This window comes from Choristoneura fumiferana, chromosome 24 (genome assembly GCF_025370935.1).
Source record: "Choristoneura fumiferana chromosome 24, NRCan_CFum_1, whole genome shotgun sequence".
Lineage (NCBI taxonomy): Eukaryota > Metazoa > Arthropoda > Insecta > Lepidoptera > Tortricidae > Choristoneura > Choristoneura fumiferana.
This window is the reverse complement of record NC_133495.1, coordinates 10,286,795-10,305,968: the sequence shown is the minus strand read 5'-3', so window position 1 is coordinate 10,305,968 and position 19,174 is coordinate 10,286,795. Positions and strand designations below refer to the sequence as shown.

Below are 19,174 nucleotides of genomic sequence, written 5' to 3'. Positions count from 1 at the left end.
GTACATCACGGATCCGTTCATATCTTAATATTTTACGACATACATACATAGGTACCACAAAATCTTTCGGTAATAACCGGTTCGGCACATCACTATTTATGAGACGCAAAAAACAGGTAACACATGAACGTCATTTTAGTATTCGAATTCTGGGACAGACCATAGATCACATTCTACGTGTTACATGGGACTTTTGGAAAGTGACACATAAATCTGTTAATTAATAAAGTGCTCATGACCTCGGAATGTTTTGAAATTGTTAGCAATGTTTTAATGTATTTGATATTTTACTAAATTAATTCAGATCCATAGAAACAAGTAGTTGTATATGAAATGCGCTAAATTATCTCTTTATTATGGTTCACTAATTCGCAACTAACGTTTGGCAACCAGGTTCATTTCGCAACTGTAACTTTAGTATTTCTGAAGTTTATGGGCGGTGGTGATCTCTTACCATCAGGAGACCCACTTGCTCGTTTGCCATCCAGTCCAATAAAAAAAAATTCAGGACTTTTATCAAACTAACCTAACCTAAAGGGTTCTACACGGTGGCTCTGAAATAAATCCTGAAATATTTAGTTTGCGAAATGAATCAGGTTGCCAAACGTTAGTTTTGAAATTAACGGATACCCTTTATTATTACGAAGTTTTGTCTTTACTTTGAAATAAGCTTTGCCGCTTTTCGTATGAAACAATAAATCAAAGCTTGCCGGCTATTTGCGTGACTCACCAAAATATATATACGAACAAACTGAGAGCACCAACTAGTGCCTACTGTCACCGGCAAGAATATCTGAAAGCAGGAAATACTCAAAAATGTCCAATCTACATCTTTTTAGCCTAATGGCAATACAAATATAGCCACTTATACAGTTTGATTAATTCGAGTTAACACTTGCCAGATGGGCGTGCCTTCAGTCAATTTTCAACTTTGACGTCATACAAATAAAGCCGTTTTTAGTATACCGCTACCCACGTTTACAGATTATGTAAAAACTATTTTATTTGTATGATCTCAAAGTTGAAAATTGACTGAAGGCACGCCCATCTGTCAAGTGTTAACTCCTAGTAATCGTACTGTACAGTCACATGCCCGTACGCGTCAAGCATGACTTATATTTGTCTGATGTATCGTGCCGCGACGTGTCAGAATGGTTTGTAAGAATGTGTGTATGAATACCAGGGCACCTCTCTGCAGGGCTTTAAATACCGTTAAAAAGTGGTAACGTTACCAACTGTCAAACCGATTTAACGTTAAATGATAATTAACGTTAAACGATTTACCGTTACTTATACAACTTTTTACCGGTAAAAAAAATGGTAACGTTATCAGCTATTCATTAAATTAACGTTAATTCAAAAGTATCGTTAAATCATTTTAACGGTATTTATATTACTATTTACCGGTAAGCTTGGGTAACGTTAAATTTTAGATTATCCTCATTTATCGAGCGAGTATGCACGCGCTAAATTGGCAACACTCGGTAGCATAGCAAAAATTACCGATAGTGTTACTTCGGTATCGTTATAATAATGTGAATTGGGTAACGTTAACAAGCCCTACAATGTAAAGTAATTTACCGGTAAAAATAACGGTAATTAGGTAACGTTCAATAATGTTAAGTTATCAATTAACGTTAAATTTTAATACCGGTACTAGGTATTTTTATGATTTTTACCGTTATTTAACGTTACTTATAGTGTGAATTTGGTAACGTTAACAAGCCCTGCCTCTCTGACGCGTCGCGACACAACACGTCAAACAAACGTGTTGTGCGCTTGAAGGAGACGCGGTACGCGACAATATACAAGTGTAGACAAAACTAGAGTTGCTTTGAATGTTGATGATACTTTATTTCTTCATAGTCAGACATTTTGGTGAATCGTATTTGTTTTCAAAAGAGGTGTGTTTAAATTATTATTTGTTAGTTAAGAAGATGGTTGTGTGGCCGAAGCAAAATTATATCCGAGTATTTGTGACTTTATAGAACATTTATTTGATGGTATAGAAATGTTTAATAAAAACTGCTAAAGCAGTTTGAAACGTGTTTTAAAATTGTTCATAAATATTTCGGCAGATTGTTGGGTTTGTTTACTGAATACTTCTGTATTTATTACAACTGTGTTCAGTCAAATAACTAAACAACTGAAATATTTCGGAATTTTAAAACAACTTGTATATTCTCAAATTGATTAAATGTATTTTGAAGTCACTTCTCTGTCGTTATGTAGTGATATTGTTATTTCGTTGTACTTAATACTATGTGCGGTAAGGATATAAGTTGATTGCTGGTTAATATATGTGGTTTGGACCAAATTTTGTTTTATTTCACAAATAAATCTGCATGTTCTATCCTAAAAACAAGAAGGGCTTACGCTAGCTGGCGCGGGTGCAGGTACAAACCGATGTCGCACGCGACGCGCGCAGTTCATACTATTTTTCTCAATAGGCTTTCACCCGCTCGTGCAAACCAGAGGCTGTATTGCCTAACCTTTCTGACGCTCGCGATCGCAATCAAATGACAGATTTCGCATACAAAAACTGTCATTTGATTGCGATCGCTAACGTCAGAAACGTTAAGCAATACGGCCAGGTCAGCTCGCGTAGGGCCGAATAGCTGTGCTACATTCCATGTCTGTAGACGAAGGCTGTCCAATAGATTTTCTACTGGACATTTTTTTTTAATTCTCAGGCGCCGCCTCAGAGGTACAGTCAAGGGCAAAGATATCGACACGGCCAAAGTTACAAAAATTGTATACACGACTTTATGCACTGAACATTAAGGCCGTGTATACATATTTTTGCAACTTTGGCCGTGTCGATATCTTTGCCCTTACGTACACTCAACTACAAAAATTTGTCGTGCTGTTAGCCGGCTGGCGGACCAACGTATTAGCGGGCAAATTTATGCCTTGGCGGGCTTATTTGTGGCCCGCGGGCCTGGGTTTGACCAGCCCTGCTTTAGACCAGTGTTTTTTAAACTTTCAGGACGCGACTCCCCTGGGTCTGAAAAATATTTGGCAACCCCCTCCTTACCTTGACTTACAGTTATTTGTATTAATCTTAGGTTAATAATTAATAAATACACAATAAAACATTAAGGGGCATCCGCGACCCCCGGGCGGTCGCGATCCAGTTTGAAAAATACTGCTCTAGACGGTCAGGGTTTCGGGATTTTACACGCACACAAGGAAATAATAAGGAATAAAAAGTACGGTAAATATCTGTCTGGAGAGAGACGCCCCTATTCTGGCCTCCTGCCACTCTAGTTTGGATGCATGAAGTAAGTGTGGACAAGGCTTTAGTTCTGCGATATTTTATGGGAGTAGAATCTACTCGTATACTCCTTGAAACCATTCAGACCGTTATTTCGAAAAAAATAAACAAATATAAAAAACAACAATTTTATTTTTCAAAATAGACTTTACAATTGTACAGAATCGCAATGTTTCGTGAACACACGGAGCACGGTGCTAAGTGAATCGCCGTGTGCGAAAGGACAAAAACCTGATTCTTCACGAGAGGTAGCGATTTGCATATCTATCTACTGTACATTAATTTTACCTACTTAAAGTTACAAGGACAGTAAAGTCCACATAACGAAACACTTGATACTTTGGAAATTAAATACTAACGAATACTCATTCAGTCATTGGTTATTTTATAAGCCAATAAGAAAGCATTATGCCTGATAGTATTGTGAGACGGGGCATAACCATGAAGTTTTTGGTCAAAGTGGACACCAAACTCCCTGTATCTACATGAAGAAAGTCAGTAAACATAGTTTCAACATAAGAATACCAACTTACACCCCCCCCCCTTGCCACTCCTACTAATTAGTTACAATATTTACATCTTACTTTACATAAGTATTTTTATTGGTTTTAGGGACGCTTTTTCCCTATTTTTAGGAAAGGGCCCGATTTTGTTATACAATATGACCCCAAAAATATATATATTTTTTTATTTGTAAAAATTGTATAATTCATTTATTGTGACCGTTACAATTACCAACATATTTTTAAGTTGTATAATTTAAATAACTATGCCTTTGCCCAACAGTAGGACACAAAACAGGCAATTAAATAAAAAAACTGTATTGCAGAGGTATATCAGGTTCAGAGGACGATTTTTGTTGGTGATTTATAATATATTATATATGAGAAACAAACAGTAAGTATATATTTTATGTTTAAAATAGGAACATTTCGATTGAGACGTTAAATAAATATAAAAAATGATTTTCAGCGAACTTTCATATCGTTGAGTCAATAGCACAAAAATACTGTATATTTATTTAAAAATCAGATAAAATACTTTTCTTTCTGCAATACTTATACTTTATAGTCCCAGTTTTGCTGAACATTCACTTTCGTTACTTTTTACAAATTTTATCTACATATTTATAACAACTACATCAATCATATGGCAGAGTTCAAGTTTTCTTTTTTCTATAAATAACTTCACATACATCATACAACATAATAGAGACGAAATGGCTTCAGTTCATGGTGTAAATAAATACGTCTCGAACGAATCATTTCATCCATAATTCAGAACGAAACGTCAACCGCAAAAGTTCGCGATATATTATGTTATTTTGTATGTGATCGACCAACGTATCCATAATAATTCCGATCAATAGATCGACGCTCAAAGTGTACCGAGTTAAAGGCGTTACTACATTTTGAATGTAACAAAATCACAGGATTGTTTAAACAAACTGATTGTGTGATTGAGGAAAAAATACTTCTGTAACTCATGTAGTTTTCTAATCACTCTAAATTACTCCATAAGTAGTTATTTATCTTTAATTCCGCTTTGAGCTATAAAGAAACTGTAACGAAATGCGCACAGCTTTCAATAAAGTATCTTGTCTTGAGTTTTTGTGACACAAACTTGCCGAAGGCCTTATAGACGCCCTACGCTAGCTGGCGCGGGTGCACTGCGCGGGCGCACGCCTGCGGGCGGGTGCAGGTACAATCCTATGCGCGCGACGCGCACGCGCAGTTAGCGCTGCTCATACTATTGTTCAACAGGCGTCCAACCCAATCCAAACCGCGTCAGCTAACGTATACCTAGCGTCATCCACGAAGACGCGTGATTTTGTCAAAATTAGGCATTAATGACATTGTAATAAGAGCCACGCCACGCGTCATCGTGAATGACTCTACCTATAGGCCCTAAAGCTGTTAAAGCGTTAACATACATAGGAGTAACAGCGCCATCTGTGCCGTACATAATGTACTATTTTATACTGTTCGATTCAAGTAATCTTCCTTTCAACTTAGTTAGCAAGCATGTAGATATGTGGATTATACGATAATTCCGACAGATGGCGCTATATTAGGCTATAAAAAGGAAAGCACCTTAGTTGTAAGCCTCTTGGACTTCCCTCTGTAGACGAAGTAACATTATACATAAAATATAAAGTTATTTTATTCTTTCATTTTTGGCCGCCATTTTCATCCTCACTTCAACAAAAGCTTTTTTTCTACTTATTTCTGACACACGGTATAAGATGTGAATGAAATATAATAAGACTCGAACAATATAACTGTGCCTTCAGGTAAGTCTATGTCACTGTACAAGGCTTAACTCCGTTCCAATAAACAAAATCTTATTTTGGTAAATGGAAGGATTTCAATAGCTTTACACACATATCTTTATAAATTTATACGAGGTAACCTCGAAACGGATACGAAATATTTCAAGCAACAGTTGGGTAAGATTAACTGAATCTGAATATGCGTGTAAGTTTTTTTTAAACTGAGATTGATAAATGCAGGGCCGGATTTAGAGGTCCTCCAGGCCTGGAGGCCTTGGAGCAGCGAAGGAGCGGAAGCCCTTAAGGCTTAAGGCATCTTAAAAAACATTTTTTGAAAAAATAAAAAAATAAAAGTTGCTGACCTGTCCAAAATTGTTAAGCCCAGATGCCATCCCTTAAATCCGGGCCTGGATAAATGTTTCAATTATCTCAAAGAAACGATTCTAATGAAAATTTTTCGCAATCATTTGATCTCGCTCAACCAATGGTCAAAATATTCCGCATTCGTTTTATCTTGTACAAAACAGCACAATACATTTTAGATCACCACAATTGGATAAAAAAAGGCATCCAATAAAACAGTATCTCTCAAACTTTTAAAAAGTGCACCCTCACGAACCACCCAGGCTTACGGATCCTCAAGAGGTTCGCCTAGGGAAGGCTAGCAAATCCCCAAAAAAAGGCTCAAGGGAAGGCTAGCAGATCCCCTTGGCTAGGAAAGGCTCGCAGATCCCCAATAAAACGCTCAAGGGTCCACGCAACCCAAGTTGGGGGATATTGTGGCTTGACTAGGGAAATCGTATGACGGTCGTGCCGAGTGCTTCGTCGCTGCAAGCGTGCGCCAGCGCCGACTCGAAGTCTTGAGGGAAATACACCTGGACACGAGAGAAAGAAATTTTAAAAACACACTTACTGTCTCACCATTCATTGATTAATTTTATTTGACGGATAAATGTGATGCCGTCTCCGTCTATTCGAACAAAACAAACAGAGACGGCATCACATTTATCCGTCAAATTATTTTAATCAATGGATGGTGAATGGGGTTATGCTAGATGTAGGTAGCCGTAACGTGAAGATATTTTTCACGTTACGGCTACCTACGGCTATATTTTTGATATTTTTCTAAGGATTTCGTATTTTGTACGGAATATTCCAAGTTTAGGTATATTTTATACCTTAGGCTGCTATTTACTCTTAAACTACTAATAATTCTCAAGAGAACTTAATCGTTATAGTTTTCCTTGTTTGACATACTTACTACGCTACAAGGTTGGATGAGAAAAAAAAATCACCCCCACTTTATGTCTATGGGAGGCAGTCTAAATTTTTTTTTTTATTTTTTATTGTACCATTTTGTCGGCATAGTTTACATATATATTCGTGCAAAATTATAGCTTTCTAGCATTGATAGTCCCTGAACAAAGCCGCGGACGGACAGACAGACAGACATGGCGAAACTGTAAGGGTACCGTTTTTGCCATTTTGGCTACGGAACCCTAAAAAGCTCGCACTTTGCAGCGGCTTGCGAGCAAGAGATCCGATAACCTCCCGAGAGCGAGCGAGACACGACACGTGGTTTTATGGCCCTAGAGCTATGATACCGACGCTGCTATAGTTACTAGGTTACCATGAGTCTCCAAGAAGCATACCTTGTCCAGCACGGGTCTTAGCGTCCCGTCGTCCACCATCGCCGCCAGGGCAGCCAGTCCCGGCGTCAGTCGCCTCTTGTCTTCTAGGAAATCCGTGTCTCGCCCGCATCCCACCATCCACTGCAGTTATAATGAAAAGTGAATAGATATACCTATTAACTAATGTTTACCCGCGGCGCAGTGGTAGATTTTTTTGACATTCATAAGTGCTTGTTATAGCCTAAATTGAACAAAGATATTTTGACTTTGACTTTGGCTTCGCACACGTACATCAGTAGATCCAGCAAAAAATCCCGTGGGAATTCCCGAAATTAAATCGTGGTTCTCGTGGACGTTAGATTAAAAAAAATCATGTCAAATTTCATGACTCTAAGCTCAGCGGTTTCTGTTTCGAGATTTTATCCCTATCCCGTGGGAATATCTGAATAATAAAAAACATTAAATTTAAAAAATCAAAAAAAACCGACTGCCTTAAAAACTAAAAGGAAGAAAAATTCCCATATACTCGTAGTTACAATACAAAATATTTTTATTCCTTCGCCATATTTTTATTTGCAGACGCCATATTGAAATATTATATACCCTATGTCACTCCGACAGTTATGACGAATCCAATGATACCTCATATGTTACCGTTGCCGTTTAGGCTGCAGCGAGGACCAAAGAAATGGACATACATACTCACATACATACATACATACATACTTACATACTTACATACATACGTACATACTTAACATAAATACATACATACATACGCTCGAAAAACATAACCCTCCTTCAGGCAGTCGGGTAAAAAGTAGCCTATGTTTTATTTCCAGCTGTCCAAATATGTACATACAAAATTTCATCCAAATCCGTTCAGCCGTTTCACGTCAAGGAGTTACAAACATACTCACTCACTCACTCTTTCACTCACTCACAACTTACGCATTTATAATACCACCCCACCATTTTCATAGCAACTTTTTTACATAAAAACAGGAGAATTTATCTTATTATTGGATTTGTGTTATTTTACAGTACAAGTATCAATTGATTATTTGCGAAAAATATGTAGAATTTCACCATGTGAACAAACCCTATGGCGTACAAAGCTGGATCCGCCATTGTTAGTAGCTTTACGATATTTACGCAATATACTGACCCGCAAGATCCGTAGAGTGTAGAAGGAGGCAGCGAACATGATGGACAGAGGCAGCGGCAGCCGGTCGGTTATTAGCGGGTTGGGCCGCAAGTCCACCACGGCGTTGCGGGCCGCCGTCGCTCTGGAAATTAATTACAGTCCGGTAATCCATCATGTTCTTAAGTAACGTTAACTCAATGTATAAAAGTCTAACTTTTATAAAGATTGCGCTAAGAATCCAACTCGGATGTACAGTCACCAGCATTAATATTATCACAGCGGAGCGTGCAAAAATATCTGACACGTCCTTCCGGCCCTAGAAAAGACTCCAAAAAAACCAATCATAATTTGATTGCTTAGTAGCGACATCTCTTGTCTGGGTGAGCGGTTGGTTCCGAAAGAGTGTTGACGTCTGTCGACGCCACATAGATGTCGCTAGTGCTGCTGCTTAAGTAGCAAAGTAGAAATAAGCAACTTGAGATATGTATGCATAGGAAAAATTCGTGTCTAGATTCCTGTCCAGTAGTGGTGTAGGGGTTATAGCACGCAGCACGGAATGCTGAGGACCTGGGTTCGATTCCCAGTGCTGGTCTCTTTCTCTGGTTTTTCTGTGCATCCATGTCTCAGTTTGTATTTTCGATATGGTTTCACGGGATACCCGTAAAGTAACAAATTTGGAGTTGAAATAAAAAATACAAAAAGACTCCAAAAAAAAAAACAATCCTAGAAATAGAGACGTATCAGATATTTATGCACGCTTGTTGTGTCAGATATTGGTGCTGGTGACTGTACGTACAATTACGATGGGTGGATGATGTAAGTACAGATGAGTAAGTACCAGATTGCCATAACTCCCAGGTAGTAAATTTGAGAGCGCCCTTTGCGAAATCGACTATTAGGGGCCATCTGTAAAGTACTATGTCACACCAATCTAAGGGCATTATTAGGCAAAGCTCTGCCCAGGGGGCAAACTAGCGCAAACCGCCATGACAACGTCAGTTCTCTTTATATTAGTCGCCATGACATATTTATCAATAACAATATAATATGATATTTAAATCATTAGTAATGATAGAACTATATTTCCAAAAATTTAATTCAAATAATATGATATTATGGCATCTTACGGATATTTAAGACGTTCAAAAAACTGTTATTTTGTCCATTTTTAGCCCCCCCCCTCCCTTAATGTGTGACGTAATTTATAACTCCAAGTACCAGGCTGCCATAACTCCCAGGTACTAACTTGAGCGCGCCCTTTGCGAGGACAACGACCACGACAGATGATGATGTAATCAGCAAGTACCAGGCTGGCATAACTCGGTACTAACTTGAGCGCGCCCCTGGCGGGGGCGAGGTTGCCGGCGGGCGCGGCGGCGCCGGCGCAGGCCAGCACGGCGTCCCAGGGCCCGGCGCGCGCCCCCAGCTGCGGCAGCATGGCCCACGACGGCGTCGCGTGGCTGTTGCTGTCCAACTCCACCAACTCATGCGCTCCTGGTGACCATAACCATTTAAAAAAAGTTGGAAAACCCCCGACTTTGCCACTTCAAAGTTCAATATCTCAAAAATTACTCGCTTTTAGGGCCGCTACATACACTCGGAATTCCGTAAATATACCACACACGTACGTTTATTTCAATTCTGTATGCACAGGCCACCATGTGAAATTCCGAATAAGAGGAAAGTTCAAATGGAAAACTGCCCGTATGTGATAGGTCCATAGATTTGTATGGATTTACCGCGTTCAAAACCCCCAAATCGGAATTTCGCGTGGCCCTTAGCTTGATAAGTCCCGATTGTTTTATTAATTAGTAAAACGTGAACAGTGTCGGCTTAACACGTTCACTGCCACCGACGCATATATGCGTTTACGGAACTTCGCCCAGTGCCGCTGTCATAACTGTTCATACATTTTGAACGCACATGTGCGTCGGTGGCACCTGTGGAAGTCAGGTGGCAGTGAACGCGTTAACAACTCCACCGGCGCGTTACAACCTGTGTGACTGACCTAAGTCGTGCAAGGCCTGTCGCGCGCGTCGCGGGGCCAGCACGCTGACGTGTGCCCCGCGCCCGCTCAGTAACTGCACCAGAGCGCAGCCCTCGCCGCTCGCCGCGCCGCAAACTATCACACTGAAAACACGCAAGCGTTTAGCTAATTCATCCGGACGTATCAATATTATTAAACTCAGCCACTCTAATTCATCTGTCTACTCGTAATTACCGTTTCAGTTTTCCCTCAGCACCAGTCTAATTACCGTGTCACTTTGCCCCTCAACATTAATACGGTAATTAGATTGAGTGCACAGATGAATGAGAATGGCCGCCGTCCGTTTTCCAGATCTGTGCATTCAGTGTTATTACCGCGCGAGAATCCAATGTCGAAATGCTGGTCATTACCTATGGTTTTTTGAACGCATAATTGAGGATTTACTATATGGGTGTAGATAAAGACCTTTTGTAACGTTATTTCAAGCAATAAGAGCTTTTTCTCAAAAATGTCCGTAAAAGTTACATTATTCTTACATATCAGAAGGTGAAGTGCATAGTTTATGGTCAGCGAAAAATTAAAAAAGTTAAAAGGATTGCAGGCGCGCTAGCTCGACAATAATGAATTAGCGCGCCTGCAATCAGTCACATTTTTTTTTAAAGTTAAAAAGGCCATGGAATTGTTGGCACAAGTCGTATACAGCCAAGTCTAATGGCCGGTATCAGATATTTTGTTGGAACTCCGGACTTTTTCTATTGGGTCTGAAATAGCTTGTGGGTGTTTTCGGTGGGAAAATACACCTGCAGTTTATTTTTGATGAAAAAAGGCAGGGAAAGCATAAGAAAAATATTGGAATAAAATTAAATTTTACAATATGTTTTGAGAAAAATTTAATTCTATTTCAGAATTATTCACCATTTTTGAGAAAGCTTTATATTAGTCTCGGCTGGAATAGCAATTGCTGGCTTCGTATTTGTTAAACGGACTCGCAAGCTCGTCTGTTTAATACTCATGCTCAGCCAGCAATTGCCTACTTCCAGGCCACGACAATAATCTACTATATCATTATGATTATAGCGTACCGTTTTCCCTTGTAGTTGTCGTAACGCAGGCGGTCGAGAGCCTGCAGCGCCAGGGCTCCTGAGAACGGCAGCGAGGCCGCCGCGTCCGCCGCCAGCCCGCGCGGCCGCTTGCTCACGCGCGTGCTGCACGACACGGAAATGAGAAACCGGACAACTGCCACTCGGAAATGCGCACCGATTAATTATTCGAGTGTTTCAATAGGCTCATTTTCGAGGGCACATTTTTAATGGGCAGTTCGATTTTTTAGACGGTCTGTGCTACTAGGTAACCTGAAATACCATGATCGTCCCCAACATCATGTATACTCCGTGAGCTCTTAAAAAAACCTTCGGATTTTGGAAGCATGCTTCGGGTATGGCATGCGATCGTGATAATGCAGTTCTGTTCTGTTATCAACTTGCAAAACTTTTCAAAGTTACAGTAAAAAGTTATGTAAAGAATAACCATCAGTACAAAATAAACCCACCCGGCCCACTCGCTGAGGCAGCCCCACACCTCATGGCCCAGCTCACTGATTGTACCTGCGTATGGTGAGCAGCTCAGCCGCGGCCCCGCCGGCCCACTCGCTGAGGCAGCCCCACACCTCATCGCCCAGCTCCAGCTCACTCACTCCGCACCCCACGTCCAATATCACACCTGGTGCACACAAAGAAAGAAAGATCAAAATCAAAACTTTTTTACGAAACTAGTAACAAGCCTATTGCAGTATGAACTATGAACTACCTCCCGTTAACCTCAAATCTAACACCAATTTTGATGTCAATATTTACGTGAATAAAACGTTTCAGAATAGGATGGGATAGATATATACCTACTCACGTGTAGCTAAACTCCTGATCTAAAGAATAGGCATATTTCAGGCCTGCACCGGTAAAAAGAATTTCTTTCTTGAAAGACGACAGAGCAAAAACACACAAACGAAACACAAACATCGCGCCTGTATGCCCAAATGGGGTAGGCAGAGCACACGAAATATTTCATTATTCCAAAAAAATATTTAATTAGGCTAAGGCTAATTATGGCAAACATGCGTTACGAGGCAATTAATGTCTGTCATTTGAGACAGTTTTGTCTTTCGGAAACTTTTGTCCTCCCTTTTTCCGAACAAAACGGGACTACGCAACACTGGCATGCTCGATATTTTTATGGTACATTTTTAAAGTATTAAATATGATTTAAATGCAAATTTTGTTTTCACGCCCGTAATAACAAACCAACCACAATAATTCAGGCAGGAACTTTGTCTACAGTGGCGCCAACTGATGAGCATGACAACGGTAGCCCTCATTATACTCGTAGAGCACCCCGCTTCATGACAGATTTGATTAGACTTGATGTATTTGTGTGGGTCGGGCACGTACCAGCGAATGCCCGTCCCAGCTGCGGCTGCGCGGCGGCTGCGAGCCCCCTTAAGGCGGCTGCACGCCCGCGCAGAGTGGCGCGGTCCCAAGGACACACGCTGAACGCTTGGACGCGTACCAGGACCTCGCCCGCGCCCGCCGCTGGAATCGATACCATAAATAAATAATAATAAATAAATTTATTTCGACCAACTCGGATCATACACATAGAAATTAAGAACAATAAGACTACATTACATCTATACTATACTAAGTGGGCAACACATGGAGCTGGTTCCAGTGGCACATAAATGGACCGTCATTCCGCTCCGCCAATCGTCTGGATAATATCCAGAGACAATTTACACGAGAGGTTCCTAAACTTTTTTCTTGTAGACCACTTTCATAGGTTCTATATTTCCACTACATTCGCAAAACTCCTAAAACCCCAATATTTTGACGCCAACGTGGATCCCCGTCTCATCTTCCGTGGGACCTGGACCATTTTAGGTATCTCTGATTTACACCAATTGACCTAGTCTCAAAGTAATCAAAGCTTGTGTTTTTAATGCAACATCAATAAGAACTAAGATATAATTTTAAGGAATTTCCTTTAGAATTTATGAAAATCTCGGTATTTTGATACAACTGTCGGATATACGGATTACAGGTACAGATGTAGTCCAAAATGATTTTACTTCGACCTTTATCGGAAAAGTTCTTATTTATCACAGAACAATAAAAAAAGAGTATAAGTATGCGGAGAATCGCAGCCTTGCCTCAGTTCGCGCCTCTGGTCGGGCTGTGCCAGCAGCGCAGCTTAATGTAAGTACTGACCGGCAGCGACGGCATCCTCGACCAGCATGACGCCCTGGTCGGGCTGGGCCAGCAGCGCGCGCGCGTGGGGCCCGGCGGGCGCGCGCGCCGCCCAGCGCAGCCCCACGCACAGCCCCGCGCCGCCCCCCAGCGCCACACCGCACAGGAAGATCACCACACTGCGACGCCACACTGCACACACCACAATCACTTCATCATAATGACACATCTCGCGAAACCCTTTCATCCGTCTCCCCCCCCGTAATAAGCTCCAGGGAGTTGGGGACGTGCAGCCGGGTTTTTTAGCCAATGAGAGCCTGGAATTTTCTGGTCTGGACTCTCCCTTCCCAGTCTGTCCATACCTAATGGATTTTCCCGACTGAACACCGCCATCCTAAGCACACATAAATTTTGAAAACTTAACACGCTACCAGGGTAACATGATAGCAAAGCATGTCGATCCTTGAACAAGGCCATCAGCTCTTCATCGGCAACTGACAGGAGCTTCTATGGGCGTGTACACGAAAAACAGGGTCGGTATTTCCAACCCGGTAGTATCCGGGCCGGGAAAGAGTGCCACCCCATCGGACAATGACAGACGGACGGGTGACAACAGGCTAGTATTACCAGGGTAACATAACAGCAACGCACCTCGATCCTTGAGCAAGGCCACCAGCTCTTCATAGAGCAGTACCGGCGACAGCGGGGGCGTGCCTTCGCGTATCCGCTGCGCCGCGTCCCGCGTCCACGCCGCGATGCGCTCGCGGCCCTCTTCTATAAGCTCGTGGTGCCAGATCTCGTTGAACGCTTCCCGTATCTACACAATCATTTTTTATAAATAATAATCATTATAATAATAATAATAACCGGCATTATCCCAAAAACCCTTAACACAGCACTAAAAAAACTAGAACTCCACGAGAACACCTACGAGTACATACCCTTACAGAAATCAATAGTTTAAGACACTTGCTAGATAGTGCGTCGATTCCTGCATTCAACTTCTCTACCTCTGCTCAACAACCAAGAAAACAATCACACAAACACACAGCCAAAATTCACAATCATAACTGTAACACATTTAACACACTGGTAACTTGATACTTGGCATATGCCCGTATCAAGTACCAAAAATGGACATCACAATAGGAGTGTTTGATGAATGTGGACATCGAGTCTTTCAATGAGGCTGGCATAGTCACACAGGTGCACTTACGCCTCAAAAAAAAATAGAAAAAAAGTACCAAAAAATAACCGACTAAATGTCGAGAAACTCTTTGAGTAAAAAAACAATAATAATAATAATTTTATTTATTACCCTAAGGTTCAATGATTTTTAATTTAATTAATTTCGGAGTCATGTCCACATAATTATTGTGAACAATAACGCTAATCCGTTCGATCGATCCCTGGCTATAAAACGAGAATAGATTCCATTTATAAATTGGAAAGGTAAAGAAAAACATGGTCAGGAAAACCTGCACAACCTGAGAAGCAATTCAATGGTGTGTGTGAAGTTCCCGATCCGCACTGGGCCCGCGTGGGCACTACTGCCCAACCCCTCTCATTCTGAGAGGAGGCCTGTGCCCAGCAGGTGGACGTATGTAGGCTGCCATGATGGTGATAATGATGATGTTCTTCGTGTCGCAAATAAAGAAAATGATGCAATTTTTATAAATAGCTGATTACCACTGAGGGACAATCAATCACCTTGTTAAGGGCTTCGACGGTGTGGTTGACGACATCTTCGACGCGTGACCGGCTGCTGCCTGCTGCTGTCCTGGCAGCTTCCTGCGATTGACAATGACTGTCCATTGAGAATTAGGGTTATGAGTCAATGTAAGTTATTTTAAAATTTATGACGGTGGAAGCATTCTACACTTCCACTGAATGTAGATATAGTTTAGATATAAGTAGTTAGTGTTTAGTATTGTAACTAAGGGACCCTATACATCCCTGTATTATTATTATTATTATTTTTTGTATTTTTTTTTCTTTAATTGTATAATATAGTTTTTAAGTATTTTATTTGTGATTATATTATTATGAAAAAATGACTTTCTGCCAAGTTTCTTGCGGCGCATTCTTCTTGGCAATGATGGTCTTTCCGAAAGCGCTGGTAGTTTAAAAAATGACGTGTAAAAGTGCCCATTGCGGCCTATTTACTGAATAAATCATTTGAATTTTGTATACTCATGCAAAGGATAAATCGCTGGGTGAGTGCAAGAGTGGCACAAGTCAAAATATAAAACAATTAATAATGGACTTATTGTCTTGTAACTGTTGATTAGAAGTTGTTTTATAATATTTATACTTGTGCCACTGTTGCACTCACCTGCGAAAAAGTGTTGCACAATGGAGTACAATTCCTCTTGAGGCAAAAATCTGTGTCTCAAAGAAGCACTTTTGAGTTATTTATACTCAAAGTCAAAGTCAAAGTCAAAATATCTTTATTCAATTTAGGCTATAACAAGCACTTATGAATGTCAAAAAAAATCTACCACTGGTTCGGAAAACCTCTGTTGAGAAGAATCCGGCAAGAAACTCAACGAGGTATACTTTTTAAACAGATTTACAATATTATTAAATGATATGTATACATCACAAGTATTTAACACAACTTTATTTTTAACACAGTATACAGTACACAGTATACTATTGTAAAGCTTAAAACATTCTGCATCAGATGGTATAAATAACTTGGAAATTGTTTAATGTACGACAAGTTGAAAAAATACTCAAAACTTAACTACTACTGTTTGTAAAATAATGTAGTTTCATTTTTATGGCTGTTATTTTGTTTAATTTCTTTTATGTACAATTAATGTAAAATTTTGCCTAAATTAGTTATTTATGTGCTGGTGCATAATGAGAGGCATTAAAGTATGAGTGTGGTTTTATGAAACGAGCCGAGCCGAAGAAATAAGATCGCACAAGTGTTTTAATGCCTAATTATGTATAGCCGCATACATAACTTTATCTACATGCATACCATAAGTTTTCTATAATATGTTCAGATATGGCCTGTATTTTGACTTTGACTTTGACTTTGACTTGACTTTGACTTTGACTTTGACTTTGAATAATAATTATTATCTACTTGCATGTCATAAGTTTTCTACAATATGTACAGATATGCATTGTTAAAAAAAGTATTACCGATACTTTAATGTAAACATTAAGATGCACTGTACTTTAATGTGAACATTAAGATGCACCCGCAGATACCAGTTTCTTAATGAACATATAATAGGGAAGTTATGATATGCATGTAGATAAAATTTCATTTGAAGCCATGTAGTTGTTAAAGTATAATTGAATGAAACTTCTAAACTTTTTAATTTCATAATTATTAGTACTTATAGGTTATTATTAGTACTTATTCACGATGACGCATGCTGTGGTTCTTATTACAATGTCTAATTCTGACAAAATCACGCGTCTTCATGAATGGCATTAGGTATACAGAGTAAATCTTGTCTACAATAGTATTTTATGCAACTGTATCATAATAAGATTGAGACACAAGTGCGAGTTTATGCATGAGTATCTCAATGGCTTTTTCTAAGAGCTCAAACATGAACAAATTATTAAATGATGAATATCTTGGATGTTCAATATGTATTTAAGACACATCATAATTAATAAATACATCAAAATTAATAAACACATAATAAATTACCAGAAAATGACAAAAAAACAAAATTTATAAAATAATAATGATTGAATATCTTACATAACGGACAATGAATTTTTTGATTTTAAAGGTAGCAAATTACTGTTCACTTCCATTGCTGCCTGTTTAATTTCTGGCAGCGTCAACATTTCTGCATCACTTAATTTGCCAAAGTCACACATTCTCACAGATAAAAAGTTGTTTAACTAGTGATTAACTCTTTTATTTCTTTCAACTTTCAAAAATTTTGAAAATTTTTTTTTCACTAATTAACCTTAGAATGGACCAGGGTCTTCGTCGCCAGGGTCAGAACTTTAGGTCATACAGCCAAATTAAATATCCGTTTGTTATGTAAGTATTCATTATTTAATATTTTTTTATGTAAAACTATTTTATTAAATCTATAAAGTCGATTAACAATAATTAAGTTAATTAAATAGAATGGCTGTCAGCCATTATAATATAATAAACTGGTGCTTTTTTTTAAATTTTAATTCCTGCTATTTTCAGTGCGAAAAAGAACATTGTGAAACATTTTATAATGAAATTTTAACATTGCAATCACACAATGCACCTCATTGGATTACCAATAGCAATATTATTAGTAGCACAATGGACTAAGTATGCGAGTAGAAAAATAATCTTTTAGAATCTGAAGTGCAGATACAAAACAAACAATGACTTGAAATTATTGTAATCATAATCATGCTCAGATTTATTGCAAATAAGAATCTAATTAGGCATTACATAAGTCCAGGGTCATCTAACTGCAAAAACTATGGCAATGACGTTTGAGAGTCATTAAACTGGGTCACAAAACCAAAAAAAATAATATAGTATTTTCTTAGACATTTAATAATAATAAAAAAGAGGTGCATAGTATTGGAAGTACCAGGAAAGCAGAAATTAGTAAGAGATACGTACGTGCAAAGCCCCGATCTTTTCGCCGGCCCGCATCTTCAGTTCGTCCATATTCCCGGCACCACGAGACGACACAGGGTCAGTCTAAACCATATGAACATTGAATGCGCATCGAAACCCTAACCTTTGGACTAAAATCGCCCTAAATAACTACATCCCTAAAATAGATCGTCATTGACAAAACAAACACTGTTCTTGCTATATTTTTAAACAAAAGTTAACGACATTATTTAACATTTAGTGTTTTTTACTATTTTAATCATAATTTTGATAATTTATCGTGTTAAAAACGTATTTTTTTACCTTAAATAAACATAACCCTCACTGTGCTTTCCGTGTTTTTGACAGCTGATCACTTTGACATATGACATATGACAGTCAAGCATGTGACGTTTGCTTAGTCTGTTTAAGCATGTTTTAAAGACGCTTTAATGCAAGAGCTTCTTTATTTAGCAAGGTCGTGGGCCAACGCATGCTTCGTTATCCTAACAGTTACCCACTTGTTCCACGCCAAAGATGAAGGTTTCAATTACCATGTTCAAGACTGTTGGATTCTGTGGTTGGATTAGTCAGTGGCACCAACAGTGCCTTCTTCTCCATAGATTTGCCTCAGCTTAAACGTAATGTTTAGTCAACGAATGAAATGATTGTACCTAATCTTAATACAATGTTAACAATGCTATTTAGAATTGCATTCAGCACAGAACTTTGCTCTTAAAATGTTCCAAACAAACAAGAAATCTCCATTTTCTCGTAGATTATATTATATTATCTACTTTGTGCTCGTCGCAAAAAACATAAAAAGTTTTGTAGACCTCGGGCTATTATAGTAATTTGGAAGCCGTGGTGTGGTGGCCTAGTGGTTTGACCTATGTCCTCTCAAGCAGAGGATCGTGGGTTCAAACCCCGGCTCGCAACCTCTGAGTTTTTCGAAATTCATGTGTGGAATTACATTTAAAATTTACCACGAGCTTTACGGCGAAGGAAAACATCGCGAGGAAAACTACACTAACGTGCGAAGCAA

At 39.2% G+C, this 19,174-nt stretch overlaps 1 protein-coding gene and 1 long non-coding RNA gene across 3 annotated transcripts; both read right to left on the bottom strand.

Moving 5' to 3' along the window:
• Positions 1–473: 473 nt before the first annotated feature.
• LOC141441444 (uncharacterized) lies at positions 474–2,375 on the bottom strand. Its single transcript, XR_012452799.1, has 2 exons — positions 1,732–2,375; positions 474–1,188 (listed from the first exon to the last, which is right to left on the bottom strand). It is a non-coding gene; the product is annotated as an uncharacterized lncRNA (long non-coding RNA).
• A 1,016-nt stretch (positions 2,376–3,391) lies between these two features.
• LOC141441623 (NAD(P)H oxidoreductase RTN4IP1, mitochondrial-like) lies at positions 3,392–18,510 on the bottom strand. Of its 2 annotated transcripts, XM_074106417.1 has the most exons (13): positions 18,454–18,510; positions 18,154–18,234; positions 15,264–15,344; positions 14,205–14,370; positions 13,575–13,745; positions 12,759–12,899; positions 11,919–12,033; positions 11,397–11,519; positions 10,336–10,457; positions 9,659–9,821; positions 8,349–8,469; positions 7,202–7,321; positions 3,392–6,424 (listed from the first exon to the last, which is right to left on the bottom strand). In XM_074106417.1, the coding sequence occupies exons 2-13, from the start codon at positions 18,199–18,201 to the stop codon at positions 6,338–6,340; spliced, it is 1,458 nt and encodes a 485-aa protein (XP_073962518.1). In that variant the 5' UTR covers positions 18,202–18,234; positions 18,454–18,510; the 3' UTR covers positions 3,392–6,337. The 2 variants fall into 2 exon arrangements, with proteins under 2 accessions (XP_073962518.1, XP_073962517.1); XM_074106416.1 differs by having other exon boundaries at positions 18,154–18,500.
• Positions 18,511–19,174: the final 664 nt, after the last annotated feature.